The sequence below is a fragment of the Lampetra fluviatilis genome, chromosome 33, assembly GCF_964198595.1.
Source record: "Lampetra fluviatilis chromosome 33, kcLamFluv1.1, whole genome shotgun sequence".
NCBI classification, from domain to species: Eukaryota; Metazoa; Chordata; class Hyperoartia; order Petromyzontiformes; family Petromyzontidae; genus Lampetra; species Lampetra fluviatilis.
This window is the reverse complement of record NC_136307.1, coordinates 9,972,457-9,994,197: the sequence shown is the minus strand read 5'-3', so window position 1 is coordinate 9,994,197 and position 21,741 is coordinate 9,972,457. Positions and strand designations below refer to the sequence as shown.

The window sequence follows — 21,741 nt, the reverse complement described above, 5'->3', positions numbered from 1 at the left end:
GCGATGAGGACGACAGGACTGAGCAGGCAAAGTCAGGGAGAGAGAATCCAGCCGGGAAGGACATTGAAGGTGCACCGGTCTCCAAGAGCGGAGGAAGAGGAAGAAGAATGGGCAAGGAGGCTCTCGGCCAACCGCAAACAAACCGTGCTCGCACACCTGGGGTCTTCATCCACCTAGGATGGTCCAACGCAATGAAGAAATTCTCTTGCTTTTCATATTCCCCATCATTATTTATATGAACCTGAATCGTCTTCCTGCAAAGAAGGTGGGAGGGACAAGGGCACAGTGGGAGAGCGCCAGGCAGCAATGAGCGCATGCAGATGGGGTGGGGGTGGGGGCTGGGAGGCGGATGGGGGACCTGGAGCCCAAACACGCGGACACAGTCGGCAATATCGCACCGCGGCTTGCGGTGGCACTTCGCCACGCTCTGGGGCAACGGCGCTACCGAATAGTCCCGACCGGACGAGTTTTGCCCATTTGCTGCGTCCGCCATTGTAAATGCAAATAGCTCGGACCCTTTCATACCCAAGAGAGAGAGAGAGAGAGCGCAGAGAGGAAGAAAATAAAATTACGGGGCCATTTGAGGTCTCCTTTTATATTTGTACAACCATTATGACGACGTCAAAAACTGACGGCTCGGTTCAATGACCTGCGTTTCCGCCGAGAAATATAAATTAAACTCGGCTGCTGTTGCGCTGCGGTAAAGCAATAGAGACTTAAGTCCACTCTGAACTCGGGTTCTGATGAGGAATTTGTGAAAGAAAAAAAAACCACAGTGCCACCAACATTCACCCGCCGTGGATATAATCCCGACTGTGTCCCCGATGAACCTACAGGCACACGCGCACACATCACACACACGTGACGTCAACTCCCGGAGGCGGCACTCCACCTGGACTAAGGATTATCTCCACCAAGCGAGGTTCTCCCAGCTCAACGCAGAATGTCTTGTTTTTCTCATACTCTTCATCGTCAATAACTTTGATATCGATAGTTTTGCTGCAAAAGAAAGAGAGCGGTGAGATCGTCCCGAAATATTTTTTTTCCCGCGGCGAGCATACGTACAGTTCAACGTGTCCACGTTAATCGTTCACACCACAGCACAAACTTAGGATTACTGCATTTTGTTAATATTATGCACAGGGTGAGAGTGCTTATGAAGCTAAATCACGTTGTGCTACAATACGTTACCTGAACTTGAGCGGACGCGTATACGCAGTTCACAATTCCACGTGTGCACAGGTGTAATGGACGGACACGTGAACGCACGCACACGAATCTGCAATTCACATTTAAACGCACACGGATGTAAACAGGCAAACGACTTCACCTTCTGAAAAAGAAACCGCACAGGTGTAGAGCACGCCGTTGTAAACACACGCACGTGTGAACACAATTGAAATGTTTCCACACAGGTCTAAATAATAATAATAATGGTTAGTTTTATAATCGCATTATTCATGCAAATTTCATCTCACAATCACTGGGAAACCACAGACAAACTGGATTGCAGCCATACATTGCAAATTAGCTAATTGATGCGTGTTCGTACGTGCGGGAGGAAGCCGACATAACCCCGAAGCGTGTGAGGGGGCAACGCTTGATCGTATAGAGAAGAAACAAATTATATCATCCATAATGCGAGTATGACGTGTTTGCCGGTGATTACAACCAGCTTCATCGGGGGATTAGCCATAAAGGCGAATCGCCTTTTTTTCACGGAGATTAAGTTTGTCGAATTGTCAACGTTGTGGGTTTACTCTACAACACACCGGTGTGCTGAAGTAGTAACTAATTAGCACGTTTTGTTTACCTGACAAATCTTACTAATTGGCTGTGTCGGATAATGGCGGGTTTAATGACACCTTGATATTTGCACAATCTAACTCAGAAAACTTTTATTATGAACAATATTTGTCGCGAAAGCCTAGGTGTTAAACTGACAGATTAGAGTCCATACTTTGCTGTACCACCTTCTCGTGGCAAGCCAGGGCATGGCTCCTCTAGACCCCCGGGAAGGGAGTTTCGCAACATTTGTGTGATCCACTAACCCTCACCTCCACAGCACTGTATTTACCAACATGCGCCACTACCGCCCGGCTATGTATCTCTGTATGTTGAACTTATTCCCCACCATACGTAGCCGACCGTGCTAATCGGAGGTGTGGAGGAAGGAAGGACACACTAAACACAAAGAGCAGTTCTAAAGAAATGAGTATTCAACCCAGATTTAAATGTACATAGCTCCAGTGGCTTCCTAATATCGGAAGGGAGAGCGCATTCCAGACGGCCTCAGAAGTGCATCTGTGGTGACCCGTCCTTATTCGATGGCTAGCCCAAAAGCCGCTGCCAGGATGGAAAAAAATGGCACGGCAATGGCAACGATGGCTAAATGGTGCAACAACTTAATCTTCCCGAAAGAAAATATAAAACCTGTAGGCGTCATGTGCAGTTAATTTCTGTAAGCCCCTAATTACGCCACTGTCGTTCCACAGATTGCGAGAGGCAGCGCCGTCGCGGTTCCGCTCTGTCCCGCGGAACGCTGTAAATCGAGCCGGATACCTTTCTAAAAGCCAGGGTCTGTTTTGTCGTGGCCTAACCCGGGGCAGGTTTTTTTAAAATCCTGAACCTAATTAGCTCCCAGACCGCGGGAGATCAAGGGATTCCACAGCATTCATTAGCGTTCGATGGGACGCGTTCGCTCAGGAAAACGATGCTCGATAAAATGCGGACAGACTTTTAGGGGGAAAAAAATCTCATGACGAGACTAAATTATTTGTATGCACGAGAATGCATCGTATTTGACCTATTTAACCCCATGTACACATTCTTTTGTAAGGGGGGGTGGAGCGGGCAGGATGGTAATGGGCGGAGGTGAGATGATGGTGTAGTGGTGCTGAATCTATCACGCAATATCTTCTGAGTGGCTCGTAGAGTGGAGTAGGCATGTGAGAGGTGGACTGGATGTGGTGTACCGGGTGCAGACCCGGCTCAGATGGTGGCGAGATGCTAACGACCTGGTATACAGGGGGTCCCATCTTCTTGGTTCTTTCGGTAAAGTCACGTAGAATGGAAATAATAAAATAATAAAAATAAAAGATAATAAAATAATTCTCACGACGTTTCGGCCACAACGCAAGCAGCAGTTCTCAGGTGGAGACCAGGTCTGTCGAGAAGACATTCAGACTCTGTCTTCTCGACAGACTTGGTCTCCACCTCAGGATGGCTGCTTGCGTTGTGGCCTAAACGTCGTGAGAATTATTTTATTATGTTTTATTTTTATTATTTTATTATTTCCATTCTACGTGACTTTACCGAAAGAACCAAGAAGATGAATCCCTGCAGTCACGAAAGCTTTAAATCGAAAAATACAGGGGGTCGTCAGTTCGATCCTGACCCTGACGACTGTTGTATATTTGGAGTTTGCATGTTCTCCTTGTGGTCGCGTGGATTTTTCTCTGGGCCCTCCGGTTATTCCCTCCACATTTTAGACACAACGTGCATTTAGAGTAATTTGGCTGCTATACATTTCCACATGATGAGCCACTTCGTTGAGCTATCATATGTGGCCAGGTCGCTTCTGAAAAATAACTACACAGCTCCGTGGGCCTTACCTGGTAAAATAAAAAATAAAAAATTTCCGTCCAGGTTCACGCATTGCATGGTGAACCCAGCAATCTCAATTTGATTTCCAGCCATCACTAACACAAGTGGCGAGTGACATCTTAAAAGGTCCTAGTGAGCATTCCATTCCTCACCCTTCACCCACCCAAACATCACAGTGTGGTGAAGTATGGTCAAATTTTCTCCACGACCGACGGGACATGGAGAGGCCTCTATTCAGCAGTGGACAGCCAAAGAATTGGCAATTATTATTATTTACTAATTAAAATAATCCTCAGATAAATATGTCAATTCAGAAAATTATAGCTTTTTTATCATACCAAAACCTTTATTTAAAATCTCTTTTGATTTCAATATGAACCACATGCAAACTGCACGCCAAGATCATAGTTCCCCCACAAAGTAATTCCATTCACTCCTTCACTTTGTCTGCAAGCGGCACGAGTCTCATTAGGCATGCGGCATGCATCGCCTGTGCTCACCAGGCCTCGTCCGCTTCTTTCCCGCATGAGAATGGAGCCATTCTCCTGGCATCAACGAGGCTTGATGGTTCTCCTGTGAGCCAAGGCCCACCAGCTACGAGAGGTCAGCCTTCAAACACTGCCCCCCCCCCCCCCAAACACTGCTCATCTCTTAACTAAAGAGATGAGCGATATTTCATCGGGCGTTACTACTAACTGGCGTGATGGAAGAGCGTGGAAACCTTGGCCTCGTTGCGTTAGGTTTTTTTCTTCCCTCGTCGATTAATCGTAACGAGCTGCTATCACCCCCCACCCCACACACACAATGGGATTGGCTGGCGTCCCCGTCACTATTGGAACACTCTAACATTTGTATGCGGGGCCATGTGCAATGACACAATAGCCATTATACGCACATTACGGAACGTTTCATTTCCTGCGGCCCGTTATTTAAATGTCAACAAGACGCGGCCGCGCACAATGTTTGTCCTGCGAGCGGTTTTCACTCAACGGAGGTCCCCCTTAGTGGCGTGCGCTTTCGTGTTGTGCCTCCTGCCACTCCGACATCTCGCTCTCCGGCACCTGGGGGATTCTTTAGGGAGGAGCGGTGTTCCTCCTCTAAGTTGCCCCTTCGCGTATTCTACGGTGGTCCACGCTGGGAGCCCGTGCTGGATCCCGACGAAGCTCCCCGGCACATTTAGAGGGTTCTTTTTTTTTAAGATAAATTTTGGCACAGGTGAATACCATTGGGAAAGTGTATGCTGATGTTCGATGGGCACCTGGTTGCACCATAGAAGCTTGATTGCAGCAACAAACAAAAACATCACGCACAGAAGATCCTAAAACAACTGTACGCGATACCGAACGGCAAGGTCGCACCATGAGCATGGTACAACCCGCACAAGAAAATAACATGGTGAGTAGAACGCGTCACGTACAAAAAGCAAAGCTGGGCGATCAATTGCACGTACACGTCAAAGAAAATATGAAGTCCCAGAGCGATTTAAAGTAGGATGAGGACGGTGACGTTTTCGCTCGGATATTCCACAGATGAGAAGCCCGCCACACGGAAGGAATTTAAACCGAGTCTGGTTCTCGGATAGTGGGGGGACTTTGAGCAGGAGCAGGGTGGAGGGGCGACTAAGGATACGGGAATTTGTCTGGAGGATCACATGACACGGGAGGTATTTAGCAGACTAATTTTGTTACACTTTGAGAATGAAGATGGCCCATGCTGTTCCCTGTGTAGGTCAAGGGGGGGAGAGGGGGGTGGTAATTAAAATTGAAATACATTTGTGGAGTGAGACCAAGGAACCAGTCTTGTTTAAGGCTGAACCTGCCCCTGTAAATGTTACTGCATGTTGAACGATTATCTGAACCGGTCCCGGGCCTCCCCTAAGTCGACTCAGACTCAAGTTGAGTGCCTGGTATGGTGTGTAAACATTGCCACGAGGGAGACAAAGGCGGCCGGGCGTGGTGATGGCCACTCCCTCGTGTACCGTGCCGGCCTTCATAGTCATAGGTGCTCACTAACAGCACTTGCTCCTACAGTCTGTTCAGGCTATAAGGAGGATCTTTGTCTTTTTAGCGGCATTATCAACTACAAGCCCAGAGATCTGAGTTTGATTCCCAGCCAGTGGTCTCCCAACCTGTTCTGGACCTCTCCTAGGACGACTCAGCTTTGAATGAGTACCTGGTGCAGTGTCCAAACATCAGCACTGGGGAGACAAAGGCGGTCGAGCGTGGTGTTGGTAGCATCATTCCCTTGTGCGCCATGCAGGTGAGTGCAGAACAACACTTGACCCAACAGTCCGTTAAAGGCTATTTGGGGCATCTTTGTACGTGTACACATCCACACACACACACAGGTGAGGATTATAACGATGTGTTTTCTTTTGAAAGCAGCTCGAGTTTAAATGTGGTTTTATAGCTTTTGGATCATTAATAATTCATCAAAGGAATCTCATTTTGCACAATTGGCTCGTTTGGAAATATGAATTACTGTCACGATAAATAATGAACGTGGGCATAAGGGTAATGCGACAGACGTGAAGGTTTTTCTTCTTCTTATAAAAGAAATCATCCGTATTGCAACCCCACACACTCAAAGGTCCCCGGGCAACTTGGCATCTGTCAGACGTGCGCAATAGATTTCTGCATTCATTCGGAAGGGAGGTGAACTGCCTAGCCCGATGGCGGTTTGCTCACCGGACCTGGAATCCACGCCGGTTCGATTTCGGCCTCCTTGGCACGGCGGTCGAAACAACACCACAAATTTCTCAGAACCTCCCCAGCACTCCCAGCACTCCCCCCACCCCCACCCAGCACTCCCAGCACTCCCCCCACCCCCACCCAGCACTCCCACCACTCCCCCCACCCCCACCCAGCACTCCCAGCACTCCCCCCACCCCCACCCAGCACTCCCAGCACTCCCCCCACCCCCACCCAGCACTCCCACCACTCCCCCCACCCCCACCCAGCACTCCCACCACTCCCCCCACCCCCACCCAGCACTCCCACCACTCCCCCCACCCAGCACTCCCACCACTCCCCCCACCCCCACCCAGAACTCCCACCACTCCCCCCACACCCACCCAGAACTCCCACCGGCGCCTCTGTTCACCCAGCAGCACGTTAACGGGTTCACCCGCAGTCAGCTTGATCGACAGGTCACGTGTGGTGGGTGGGGGTGAGGTGTGGGTACTTACACTTCTTCCAAGACGTCTGGGGTCAGCTTGGAAGAGTAGGCCAAATACCCTCCTGGGAGGGGGGGGTGCTCTAGAGCTCACTCTTGTGGAGGCCCTTCCGTCAGCAGTGGCGTGAGCGAGCAATTGCAGGGCCGCGCCTTTACCTTGTATTAGTTAGGAATCAATAAATGTGTTCGGAGGCGACACTCGCTGTGTAATCCGGCACAGCAGCCTCAGTCAACAAGCCTCCCCCCCCCCCAACTTGCACACGTGTTCTCCAACGAAAAAGCCTGGCAAGCGATAAGGTCCGCAGAGCTTTCCTTGTCTGTCTCGCAAATCTAAAACTAGTTCAAAGTGTTTATCCGAGTGTGTGACATGAATCAATCAGAGATAAAATGTCTCTGCCAGCTTGTCGGATGCAGGGAATCTGTCGTTGAAATCGGTGGTTGGGGATGCCGTGTGAGTGCGACAGAGCTCGTGCAGATGTATGCCGAACTTCTTTCGCACCCTACGTAGTCAACCGTGCCAATCGGAGATGTGCCGGGAAGCCAACTAAGCACGGAAATCAGCTCTCAATAAGTTAGTTTAAAATTGATATTTAAAAGTGCATCGCTTCAGTGGCTACCTAATATCGGAAGAGCATTCCAGACGGCCGCAAAAGCGCATCTGATGCAGTGACCGTCTTTATTCAACGGATGCCGCAGAAAAGGCACCTGGACACTTAACAAAGGCTCTAGATTATTTTCGCTTGCGCTTTGATCTGCTGCTGCATCGTACGGCCAATGTTGATGTCGAGCAACAGCTGTAACTTTACATCGAGATGGTCGCATGCGATGATTGCGCCAGGAAGTAGCAGAGTGGAGAATCGCCGTGATGACGCCTCTTCCTCCGCATTTGTGAAGTGGGCATCGCGCCATGGTTTTGGGTCAGATAATAAGGCGTAAAGGATTGTCATAATCAACATAATCGTACATGTATTTATTTTACCCAGGATGGTCTCGCCGAGTGTGATTGGGTTTTTTTTCAGGGTTATTGTGCTTTGCAAGTGTTTTGCAATATCTTTATTGTTTATATAGATCATATTTTTGGTATCTCGACATTGCCATAGTTTTGTTTCAAATCGTGTTGTCGCTGTCATGTCACGAAGTGTCCATTCTAGAACTCCCACAATGCAGTTCACATCATCATAACGCTGTGCTGGAGGACGGGCCAAATCACCAAATGCCCGTTAAGTGGGCGTCTCCAGCCGGGGTCCACCTTGCGCGATCAGATGTGCAACTTGGTTGCATGCAACTTCATTCGCCTGGAACCGGCGACTTCGTGGATTGCAAACCGGTTGCTCCTGGTAGAGACAAACTCGACCTCCATCACGTGACGCAATTATGAACTGTCATTTGGGCGTTACGATCCGAGAGCGTACTTTTGGAATGGACTAAGCTGTTGTTGCGGGCAATGTGGGTCGCACGCTATCCAGAGGGATTTGGCTGTATACGCATCTTAGGCACGAGCCAGTAACCAAATCAGACAAAAAAAATATGAAACAAACCAGACGGACTTCTTATCTTGTTTCAAACATCAAACTATTGACGTAAGTTCCCATGTCCTCCGCGTAGACTCCACACTACTAATTATACCACAATCAGGCCCGGTATGAATCACAGAACAGCTGCACTAATAAGCACGGCAAATTCGGGAGGGGTGTGGGAGAGGGAGAAATTCTTGATGCCCTCCACAATATGCAGACTCAAAGGCCAGCCACGTGGAATAAACAAAAACTTTTTTCATACAATATTCCGAGATGGAAAAATCAGTGCCCAACGTACTGCAGACAGCATAAATACTTGCTGCACTACTGCCGCTCGTAAGAGTACGCAGCAGAGCGAGTGGAGACAGGACGGCTGCTGAAGGTGGGCCCAGGATAAGAGCGATGAAATACAGTGAGGAGCGCACGAGAGTGGGTTGGAGTTCTTTCACGAGTGCTGGACTTGAAAATGAAAAGTAACGTAAAGCGCGTGGTTTAATCAGTTCGCACTGCCCACGACGGTACGTGACATGAGAAGCATGGGTATAATTTTAAAATATATATATATACAAAACAAATCCTGAATAGTGCACAAAAATAAATGGAGGTGTTGCATGCTGGGAATTACACTGAGGCTAAGAGCGGGAGAAAAAAAACATGAACACAGACAGGTCTAATGGCATCATCCAAATTATTCTGAGTTTAGTTGGCTTGGGCAGGATGCGTCGCCAGAAGGGTTGGCGTTCGGCGGTCAAGAATAACGACGGAGTGGCAGCCGAAGGCGTCAACGCGTCCAACAGGGATGTGAAGCGACTACAAAGGCTCGTGTTACAGCTGCATGGTAGACGATTGCCCATAAGAGGTTTTTGGGTTAGATCGCGTAAATATAAATGTGTCGTTAAACCCGCCACACCCGACACAGCCAATTAGGTTTGTCACATGAACAAAACATGCAAATTCATTACGGTGTGTTGGAGAGTAAATCCACAAAATGTACAATTCGAGTACGACGTTTCGCCAGCAATTACAACCGGCATCATCAGGCGACAGCCAGAGTTGCGAAGAAATCCTCTTGTTTCGGTCTTAAATCGAGGGATAGATTATTACATTCACAGGATCGAGACAGTGGGCGTCATTGGCTTGGGGACGCCTTCATCCAGCAGTGGATTAAGCAAGGCTTATGGTGGTGCCTTCTAATAATATTGCGTGTCACGTGAGTTGTTCCCTCCCCAGGCGGTGCATGTGATTTCATGTGTGGGTGCACTTGGGTGCCACAGCGCGATGGATGTCATGGGCAGTGGTGGAGCAACAGCTAATTACACTTACAATAAAAATGTGAAGGTAATAGCCCAAAATTGCGGAAGATAGACTTCCTTCAAATCGCGTGGACGCACCTCAAGCGTCACAAACAACCAAAGACGCTGCTTAATAATGCATTGTAGTCTTTTTTTTTCATTTAGCCCAGGAGTGAAGGACGTGATTTGCATTGCGCTAACTAAAACTGCTCATAATCTCTCATTCGCATTCATGACATCCAATTATTTGCTCCCATGCTTGCATCTGCAGTGCAATTTCAAACATGGACAAATACACGTTTATATTTTACAGCTAATTTTTTCTCAATTCTACTGCCGGATGAAGGCTGGGTTAGGGGGCATTGTTTGGCTATAGTTTGTGAGTATGTAGCCAGTGAACATGGAATAGTTGGTCCAAGGTTAGGCCAACGTTGGTACAATGCGTCAAACTAATATTGGCAGGTTTACTGGGTATGTAAGTGTCGAGATAATTTGCCTACAATCTGCACATAGAACCCACAACCACATGTTTAGCAGGCGAGGTAGTAAACATCTCGCTGTATATATTCACCGAGATGGTTGGTGAAGGGGGGGGAGGCACATGATCGTCTCAGATATCACTCACCACCGATGGGAGCCGTGGCCAGAGAATTACATCAGCTTTTCTGGGTTTAAGGGAGTGCTTCGGAAACAACTCACAGTTCTACGCAACCACACCGTAATTTTCCTTTTCAGTCGACCGTTTGAAATTAATTAATCAAAGACTGCGCACGTTTGACGAGTTGAATTGCTGCTTTGCAAAATAATAAAAACTATAATTAATGGCACTTCACAATACAAAAAAACAAATCAGGTTCAAGCAACGCAAAATAATTGCCAATTAACTTTTTTGAATTGTTATTCGATTCACATGCAAAGCTTTAACTGTTTATATTGCAGCGACTGTGGGGTGGAGTGGCGGGGAAGTGGTTAGCACGTTGTTCTTAGAAATGTTGCATACATTTATAATACGTTTAACACGTATCGGTGTGCTGAACTAGTAACTAATGGGCACGTTTTATTTACGTAACAAACCTTACTAATTGGCTGTGTCGGGTGGTGGTGGGTTTAAGACACATTTACATTTACGCAGTCTAACACAAAAGCATCAGTTATGGATATTTGAAATGCCCCCCTCACCCCTCTCTGCACTGACCGGCGTGGTGAAGTACGCTCAAACAACCCCTATGACTGTCACGTCATGGGGAGGCCTTCATCCAGCAGTGGATTGACAAACGGGCTGCACAACTTTTGGATTACGAAGGCGATTAATGGGGCCTTTTATCAATACGCATGGGATGTCATCTCTCAAAACTATCCCCCGGCATCAGTTCGGGTAAAATATTTAAATTGTTGCTTTAAACTTTCTCACAATTCCCTTGATTCTCCGCTGAAATCCCCGACCCTCCGTTAAATCTTCTCCGCCTCGTGTGTGAGTGACTGAGATGTTTATATTTTTCATTTATTTCTTTGCTTCGTAATATACTGTGCACCTTTTCTTTCCATTGCCCTAAGACATCTGCTCACTTGCATGGGATTCCAGAACCACTTAGAAACTCAAAGCAAAAGAAGACCGCTCGAGGCAAACACTTGGCAGATGAAATATTTTTGAAATGGCTCAGCGAATAATCTCCTCGGGAAACCCAAAAAAAACCGGTGTTTAATGTCTGCAAAGCTTATATATGAAGTTGTAGATAGAAAACCAAACAAAGACCAAACAATCAAAAACAAATCAATAGAATGGAGATAACTCTTAATTTAGTAGCTGAAATTATTCATTCGTGCAAAATTGCGTGTGCGCACACACGTACGGTTAACTCTCAATTTTCTGTCAGCAAATTAATCCTGGTTGTGTATTAACTGTGCTCCCGGAAAAGAGACGAAAATCAAAAAATAATATCAACGTGTTATTAGCTGTTGCCCACTCTTATGGTTGGTGACTCGACACCCAGGAGATCATCAACGTGGCCGTTGTAAGTAAACCGAAGCAACACAAACAGATGATGCATTCTGCCCCCCCACCACCCCTCCTAAATACGTAAACAATAACTACGCTTTAGAGCTTAAACAGCAAATGCTTTTCGTTATCCACGTTTTTTTTTATCTTATACAGGTCATACTTGGATCATTGAGAGTTGTATGGCAGCAAGAGCGAACGTCGCGAGGCATTTGTTCTCAACCACTTCACTCCGCGTTAATGGCACACTTCAAAATAGTTTTCCGTTTCAATTTGTACGATTCTTGAATGCTTCACTGAGTCATCGCACCCGTGTCGCTTATGCTGCAACATCCTAGACGGCTCATTACGAACTGAGGGGCATTGCGTTCGCGCGCCCCTTTCGCAATTAGAGAAAATACGGGTGGTGTGGCTCGAAGTGCTCTTGGTTTATTTCCGTTGTATGGACAAATAATGTCCTTTCGTGTAAGATAAATAATCCCCATAAGAGCAAAATAATAAATAAATGGAACGCAGGCTTTGCGACACATTTATAAACAATGCGATCTAACCCAAAACACCTTTATTATGAATAATACTGTCCGCGAAAGCCGACGTGTTAAACTGACTAAATTGATGATTCAAAGTTAATACCAAACGCAGTTAAAATAACACATCACATGAAGTCTGTTAAAGCTAGCCAAATACTACACAAAGCTAGCGAATTATATATTCTATTAGTACTAGAGAGAATACAATACAATAGTGAATTATCTCAAATTTCTGAGTCTCTAATGCACTTGCACATCAGCAATAGTGTTTCCATACATATTGGAATATAATCGATACTATAACACAACAATCGTCTGATTATAATATATTGAATCTAACTAAAACTAAGCAAATTAATCACTTCTCGAGACTACATAACAAACAAGTCCCAAATAACGAACAATTTTAAAACAAAACTGTAATGAACTTAACTAACACTGATTTAACCAGTGACATGATTTCCGCCCTTTCTAAAGGCCTTAACTTTGCCGTTGCCCCACACACAATTCCAGTAGATGAGATAATTGCCGAGGTGGAATCAGCGGTAAGATTCCTTCCACATATCGAGGCAGAGAAGACTAGACACGAGGTTGCCAATATAGTTGAGAAAAGCAAAATACCAAAATAAATATTAGCTTTGGTGAAGCAAAATCCTTAAGAGAGCTTCGATGAAATAACGACATTCAAATGCTGGCAGCTGATAAAGGCCGCACTACTGGAGTGATGTCCCGAACAGATTATGATAATCAAATTTAAGATTTACTGGAGGAAGATTCCTATATTAAAATTAAACGAGATTCAACCAATACTTTAGAGCGCAAGACTTCTGCAATCATTGCAAATTCATTAATTCCCAAGATTGAACAATACCAAATTAAGCCACGGGCCTCAAAACCACCAACATTTTATGGGCTACCAAAAATGCATAAAATCGGTATCCCATTACAATAGGCTCTGCCACATATAAATAAGCAAAATATGTAACTAAACAAATACAGGCCTACATCGGTAGGACATCTTCATTAATAAGAAATTCATAACATCTTGTGAATGTGATTAAAGATATTAAACGTAACCCTAATGATATTCACTAATGTTCCAGTTAACGGGTCACTTAAATTACTAGATACACGAGTAAAGAAGACAGGTTTACCAGAATATATTCCAAAACTAGCCGACCATTGTCTAAATAACAGTTACTTCGTATGGAGAGGTGACTTCTTTCAACAAATGTAAGGAGCAGCAATGGGCTCTCCTTTTAATTCTGCTATAGAAAATCTGTACATGGAAAACTTTGAAACAAGAGCACTTGCCTCAAGTACATTAAAACCATCTTTTTGGTTTAGATATGTCGATGACACTTTAGTTGTCTGGCCACATGGTAAGGATACACTTAATGAATGTTTAAATAATCTCAATACACAAAACCCAGCCATTCAGTTCACCATGGAAATGGAGGTGACCAACACACTCCCCTTGCTAGATATTTTTCTTGGATGCGGTCAAAATGGCAAAATAACACGCAGCGTCTACCGAAAGGGAACGCACACTGATGCCTATCTGAATGTAGATTCGCATCATCACCCAGCACAGAAATACTCTCTCATCAAGACGCTCATACATCGGGCAAAGGCAGTGTCAGATGGTGAAAGTCTAAGGAGAGAGATTAAACATGTTAAAGAAGCACTAAGACTGAATGGCTACAATAATGCTCAAATTAACAGAGCATCGCATGCCCAAACCAAGACCGAACAACAATACTGCTGATAGTGATGAGATTAATTATCAAAACAATTAAAATACCATATATCTCGGGAGTTACTGACGAATTAGGCTGTGTTTTGCAAAAGCAAACTAGCATCTTGTACTAAAGATGAATTACCTAAGTTATCAACAGAACGTGCATATTGGATCAATTGCTTATGCGGTAAGTGTTATGTTGGACAGACGGGACGTAACATTAGCGTAAGATTAAAAGAACACCAAAGGAACATTATATTCTCCCAAACACAGCTGTCAGCAGTGGCAGAGCATGCGTGCCAACAAGGATATTCAATTTATTTTGATAACGTTGACGTGTCATGCAGAACTAATTATTACTGGCCAAATTGAGAATAATGAAAATAATTTGAACCGCTGTGATAGCTACAGACTTAGCGTAGCCTGGAATCGTATTATTAAGTAACTACCCTTTTGCCCGTCCTAGGACGGAAGCTGTAATATTTACGTAAAGAAACGTCTGCGTAGAGTTATTTATTTGAGTAACTTTGAAAAACGAAACATCAAATTTAAAGCGAATTTGCGTAAACAATATTATGGCTTATGATAGTAATGACGGGGGGGAGGGGGGTGGGGCTCTTTTGCAGTGACGTCACGTACGGCTGTAGCACTGTGCTGCGTAGATTTATTTTTTGACCGTCACTTTCTGTAAAGAAACGTCGTCATATTCGAAGCGACTTTGCGAAAAAATGTATCTTCCCACTCAACCTTCTTCCGCGTGAGTGTAAAAATCCACCCGCTCACGATTATTTTATTATTAATTACGGGGGGGGGTGCGGCATGTGGAGTGACGTCACGCGCGTTACACACATTTCTGGGCTATTTCGTAGTAATACACCACACATTGCAATTCCTTAAGTCACATGCTAAGTGGCTGATTACTGATCTGTTACATAATTGCATACACTCCCACCCCCACATCTGATCTCGAATCCTGATGGGGTTCAACAATGATGACGTCATCCTGCACTATTTAAGACCGGAAGCAGGTGGATGGCTTCACTATTCTGGCAAATTGCCTGAAGATGCTGGATGTAATTTCCAGCGAAACGTCGTACTCAAATTGTAAATGTTGTGGATTCACTCTTCAACACACCGGTGGGCTAAAGTAGTGAACTATTTGTCTTTTTGTCAACGTGACACTTCACATTTATAAATAACGCGATCTAACCCAAAACCCTTTATTAAGAGGCTTTGGCTTATCGGATTCCCCAATGAGAAAAGCAATGGATCACTCGGTATGCAAATTCCAAATTGCATTGCAAATTCAATAAAATAAGCTTCTTGACTTGAAACCCTACATTTTAAAATGGGGAATATTTTTTTTTTCCAGCACAAACAAAAAAACTAAAACGGGATGCACGTTGTGCATTTCTCGAGTTGTTTCCACAAATGTTGAATTCGGCCTACCCAGCACGCCATTTCCAGAGCACCGTCATTCCTTGCGATGCGAGCAAATTTATTCCGACGGTTCGGCAGACAGCGACGAAACGGCACACCCGTCCTGCGACTCGGCAATGCACGGGGGGGGGGGGTAGAGGGGGGGGCACGTGCTGCCATTTTCATCCCCAAAAATGCCACCGCCTCGAAGATTTATCACGCGGATAATCACAGGGTGCAACATCGCAAGAGGCCTCCGGCATCATTCACCGCCGCACGCACGCACATCCCCGTCGCTGCTCGAGCTGTAGTATTTTCCTGGGTCTGACACGTGCCGGGTGTTAGTGGGGAGCGGGGATTCACATCCCCCCCCCTGGCTTTGCTTCCTTACAATACCCCCGCGCACTCAGCCGGACGGTGAACTGCACAAATGAAGTTGATCCTCGGAGATTTCGTTTAGTAAATCCGCATTTGCCTTGCAGATTACACCTCCCCGATGCCTTCGGATTGCAATAACCCACTCGCAATAACCCACTCGCATTCGCCGACAGATTTTCGAATTACGTTGCGCTGTCTACAACTGTCGTGTATTGTTGCAAAGTATCAAGTGGGACGATGTTTGTGTCAGAGGACACGGTAGGCTATTACGGAAATGTATCAGCATTGCTCAATGACGTACAGCCCCTCTGCCAGTTCATTGCCTGGTTCATGGGAGTGCATGTGTCCGTACACGGGGGCTGTTTGACCATACTTCACCACGCTGGTCAGTTGCGAGGTTGGTGACGAGACCTGCGGTAGGTTTCAAAGTATCACCCCCCCCCCCTTGCCATTGACGTTAGCCGTGAACAGGAATCGAACTGAGCTTTTGCCAGATTTGTCGCGCAATTTGTGTCGATAACCGAGTCACCTCGAGGTGTTAAGCGTGTGCATTGTAATTGAGAATGTTTCCTATCTCTTAAACGGTGTTGGTGAGAGCGTGCAAAAACACCCACTACCACCACCGACTCTCCCTCCCTACGCTAGAAGCAATTTGATTATTTCCCGTGATTCCAACGATTTTTTCCCCCTCATTAATCGATACGTGCCTCGTTCTTCGGTTTCGTGCAGGTCCTAATTTAGATGTTTTTTTTTGTTGGCCGTGGAAAATTAAACGACGCTGGCACCGAGCAGCACAGCCATTAGTCCCCATTGACTCAATTTACTCGCAAGACACAACATTGAGCGCAATGCCATTTCTGTTCGGATAACTGCCTATGTTGATGATCACACGGAGAACGCGATCAATTTAAAAGCCCTTCAAGCTCAAGTTATGATGCCTTCCTCCTTCACAAAAGCCCTGGTGCCAAGCTCCAGTGGTTTCCATTTCAGCCGATACAAACCAGGGAACGCACGCACGCACGCTCACAGGCGAACACCGTTGCCTTTGTTTTCTTCTCATCGTTGTTTATCTCTCTCTGTGTGTGTCTTTTTCTCCCCCCGCCACCGCCACCGCCGCGTTATGGGACGTGTACCGCATTCATTACCAGTGTTCCGTGTCGCGCGGGGAGCGTGCGCCTAAATGTTAATTATGAGGCCTGTGTGAGCCTCACATTTGTCAACGCGCACATGCCCGGGCGGTAATAAGCGCGCAGTTATTGACCGTGCAGTCGCGCCACTGTTTTGTTCGCAAGGAAGAAAGAAAGTAGCCCCTCTATGTCCGACGTGTTTTTGTTTTTCTGCGGCTGCGCCACGTGTTGTGAAGCACGACGTCCGACGTTTCGCTCCACGTGCCGGGAGTTGTTTCCTTCACCAACCGTAGAAGTTCCTGCCGGCACGTGGAATAGAACGTCGGACATCAAGGAAATTAAATTCAGTTCCACCTCACTGCCCCCCCCCCCCAAGTGAACACAGTATATCGGTTGGTAAAACAAACTAAACAGAGGAAAACGAACTGAATGGCATTGATAGGAACCATCGGTGTCTGTGGGTTTATGCGCGGGGCGTTGTTCCGTCCACACGCGCAATGTGAGCTTCTTTCAGGAAGCCGAGTCGAGTCCCTGACGAAGCTCCCACCATGGTGGTGGGCGCGTAACGTCGGACATCGTGCCCGAGCCACGCGCGCGGCACGGCTCGTAAAAACGCCGGAGAGAGAGAGAGCCGTTTCGTGTTAACTTCTTTTGTTTCGCGAACAACAAAAAACGACACAATTGCCGCTGTAAAATGCCGCCACGATTGGCACACATCGGAGAGCTTGACTGCGCAACAGTGATAGCCTGCACGGTCGCGTTAGAAAATAAAATAAAACCACTGCAACGTTCGCAAAAAACAATCACGTTACTCTCCGGGCACTGGGCCAGCTGACGAATGAGCACCGAGCACTTTTGTTATTGCGATTTCAGCCGACCACGAACATTAGAAAAAAATTCCTCCCACTTTCCAAAAAAAGGGAATGGTGGCTGCTACAAACGTTATCTGAACGGGTAGAGGCAGCCCCGCAATGCCTCGCTCACGCCACTGCTAGCCGAAGGGCATCCACCACAAGGGCCTCTCGTGAGCCACTCTCTGGGGGGCCGTCCATAAATGACGTCACGCGATTGTGGACGATTTTTTAACCCCCCCCCCCCCATCGTCACAAGGCGTCACAAAAAGTCAGACCCCCCCCCCCTCCCCAAACATGACGTCACAATGCTCTGCCCCCCCCCAAATAAAACATGCTTCAAATCGCTTTAAACTAATGTCATTGTAGTGCCTATTTAATGTGGCGTTGGACTCTGATGTTGTAGGAGAAAACATTTATTAAAAAATATATATAATTAAGTAGAACGTGTTGTCTATATTTATTTAAAGTTGCGCATTTTCATGTGACCTCACATTTCTCAAACCACCCCCCTCGTCACGCATCGTCACAAATGTCTGACCCCCCCCCCCCCCCGGTGCATGACGCCATTTATGGACGGCCCCGAGAGGGTAGTTTTGGCCTATTCTTCCATGCTTGCCCGATGTCTAGGTGGAGGTGGGAACTATCCACACTTTCCCCCCACCAACACACAACGAGCCGATCACCGATCGATTGACCGGGAGGGCGGAGGATTTAAGGAACTCGTGCCGTTGTTTCAGCTGCTGCCGCTACCGGCACCGGAAGATCGAATTGAATTGCAAGGCCAGTGAGCTACGAATCGTTGCATCACAGCAGCATCCTCGAAACGGAGACCGTAAATTATAGATATGAGATATTGCATGGACACTGCAAAAAAGTAAGTGGGCTTTGGGGGGGGGGGGGCATGTCACGATGAGAGATGATGGATGGGCTAGTGAACACGATTCGTGATGACTTGGCAGCCAAAGGAGGTAACGTGTCAAAGAGGATGTTGAACTTCTTTCTCATCGTACGTAGCCAACAAACTAGACACAAAAGCAATTCTAAATAAATGAGTTTTCAATAAAAAAATTAAAAAAATGCATTGCTCCAGTGGCTCCCTAATATTGGAAGGAAGAGCGTTCTAGACGGCCGCAGAAGCGCACCTGAAAGCGGGCGATGCGGTGACCGCCTTCGATGTTTATCCAAAAACCGCTGCTGTTGCGGGGATGACCGGAGTTCTCGTGATGGTTTATCCTCCTTGACGAGATCAGCGAGGGTATTGCGGTTCATTTGTGGCAAGCACTTTGCGTGTAATGAGTTGCGACCCCATGAACCGGAGTGACGAGGCACACTCACGCAAAGCAGCAGGGTGGATTGAAGGCCTCCCTTGTGATGTTGTTGGACATAGTCATGGCATTATATTATTTTATTTTATTTTTATTTTACTTTTATTAATTTAAATTTTTTACCTACGTGACTTTACCGAAAAAACCCAAGAATATGGTCATGGCAGTTGTTTGGCCGTACTTCACCACACTTGGTCAACGGCTTCGTTCAGATATTACTCACCACCGATGTGAGCCGTGACCAGAACACAAACTCGACTTACCGGGTTCATAGCGCAGTGCGCAAACCACTGATCAGAATCGGAATATGCATTTATGCTGGAGGAATCCGATGAGCTATAAAGCTCTTTTTCAAAGATGTCCAGTAGGGGCGGGTAAGAACGTTACAAGCACAAATAGTACATAAACACGATAGTCGTGCAAAGTACAAGAAAGATAAACAAATCACCCAAAAACAAATAAAATTAAAACATCCCCATCCTACCAGCCAAAGCCCACCGACGTATTAAACTTATTTTTTGGAAGCGACCTGGCCATAAATGATAGCTAAACAAAGTGGATTATAATTTGGAAATTTATAGCAGCAAAATAATCTAAATAATGTAAATGTATGTTTCTAAATGTGGAGGGAAAAAACGGAGGACCCGGAGAAAAAAAAATCCATGCTACCACTGGGAGCACATGCAAACTCTAAATATACAGCAGACGTCAGGGTCGGGATCGAACCACGGCCTCCAGCATCCCGTGTCACTGATCCCCTACAAATGCGGTATTTATTCCTATTAAATTGGCCTTGAATTTATTTAATCGCGTTTTGAATGTTATACGCTTAATTTTCATAAACGTTACATACACTATGAATGTGAATACACAATACGTCGGTATAACGTGGTTACGTGATAACAATTATGCATAGTTTTGTCTTCGCATTAATTCTATACTTTGCATCTTACGCTTTGTTAATTGAAAACAAATTGTGCATATTAGGTGGAAGACTCCCCGGCAGTGTAATTGTTGCGCAAATGTAATTTGCGAGGTGATGAACACGCGCTCAAACTAGCACCCGACAATGGCATCGTGAATTACCGCAGAACAAAACCACACGGGGTTTGCTGCTTAAATCAGCGGAAAATAAAACAACACATGCAAAATAAAAAAAAATTATTTTACGTAATCGTTTCTTTTTGGGCAGATCTTATCCCGTTTGCATTAACGGTGCCCTGTCAACGGGACAAAGAAGCCGGTGCTATCTCTCACAGAGCACTGCGATCCCTTCGTGTGAAGAGAATAGCTCGTAGAAGCGGACACGAGAGAACTACTATTCGGGTCCTTTGAAGTGACATTGTGGTGCGCACTGTACGGAGGCAGCACCTTCCCAACCACTCACAACTTACAAGTAATATTATTCAACATAACAGTCCAACTGGTCAATAGAAATGTTTTAATCTAAGAGCTGACAATTATTTAAATGAAGTCCGAAACACAAATTTATGTAATGGTAGGGGGGTATTTTTTCTTCACGAATTAATTCGTGATTCGGCCTGAGACCACCAACTCGCTACCCCTTAGAACATGATGTCATCGTTGCGGCCAACTCGCACCTCCGATAAGCACGGATGGCTATGTACGGTGCGAAGAAAGTTCAACGTACATACGTACATCTGGGGGGGGACCCCATAATCGCTCCGTGAGCCTGGCTTAATGAGCGGTTACCATGCGTCACATTCATTATACCTTAACTCCCCGTAATCCTCTATGTAATGAGACATCGCGATCCCGTGCCTCTTTTAGACGGCTTCTACACGCTATCAGCGCCAATCATCCCTGAGCCCCAGAGTAATTAAAAACAAGTGCCGTGGTTACCCCGATTCGTGCTCTCCTTGTACCCTACGGGGGAATATAAATGATTTATTTTGTGTAATTGTGGCACAATTGATCTACCGAATTAAGTTTCCGGAGGAGAGTGGGTAAAAAAAAATGTTTAACACACAAACTGGCAAACCTGACAAGCTATTTGTCTTTGACAAGTAAGTTATTTTTTCACACAGGTGTTCACGTAATTAAGATAATTCTGTTCTGTATGCCGATATCCATCACAGCACTGCATTAATGCATCTCCCAAGCACATAAATCAGAGGACATAATTGTGTTCCATCACCCTGCAAAACCTTTCTCACCTATGCAGGATTAACCCGCGACACTGGAAGGAATCCGTTTGAGCCTATTAGTCGCGGGAATTTGTGAAATGTTTGACTTTCGGCCTTCCTTTGAGCGATAGATTAGGCAACAGCAGCGCTCAATTTCGTCTGGGACAGTCCGAAATGCCACTCCTGGCACGGCACATCCATCTCATCCTTCTTTAGACCTCGTGATGTCGCGATGGATGCGTGCGGCGGTGGTAATGGTCGTCGCTGCGTCCGGTACGACAATAAAGCATTAGTATGGATGGGGCCGTACCTCATACTCTAGTGGTTCGTGCATTACGCCGGTAATCCCGACCCAAATTCAGCCTCAGCAGCGTTCCGGAAAATATCGAGTGAGAAATTAAGCTACGAGTAACAGGTCACCGCTCAGTGTGAATGAAACACAGACACACCCCAGCTTGTGATATGGTGACCATTTCAACAATAAGGGCCAAGGGAAATAACCCGTGTGGGATTTTTCCAGGCATAAATGCCCTACGATGACAACACCGATAGCAGTCATCGATGAAATGAGCCGGTGTTGAAAAGAGGGGGGCTGCGAAAAAAAATATCGCAGCAATCGTCGCCGACGTGCGACG

The 21,741-nt window shown here is 46.1% G+C and overlaps 1 protein-coding gene across 2 annotated transcripts in view; it reads right to left on the bottom strand.

The window, feature by feature from the left end:
- LOC144944052 (sodium/calcium exchanger 1-like) overlaps positions 1-21,741 on the bottom strand; it is a 136,109-nt gene that overhangs the window by 14,346 nt on the left and 100,022 nt on the right. The window contains exon 3 of one of the 2 annotated variants that reach the window (XM_078872085.1): positions 893-999. In XM_078872085.1, the coding sequence (XP_078728211.1) occupies positions 893-999 (107 nt within the window). Of the gene's footprint in view, positions 1-156; positions 255-892; positions 1,000-21,741 lie in introns of both variants that reach the window. The other variant, XM_078872086.1, reaches the window with a different exon arrangement.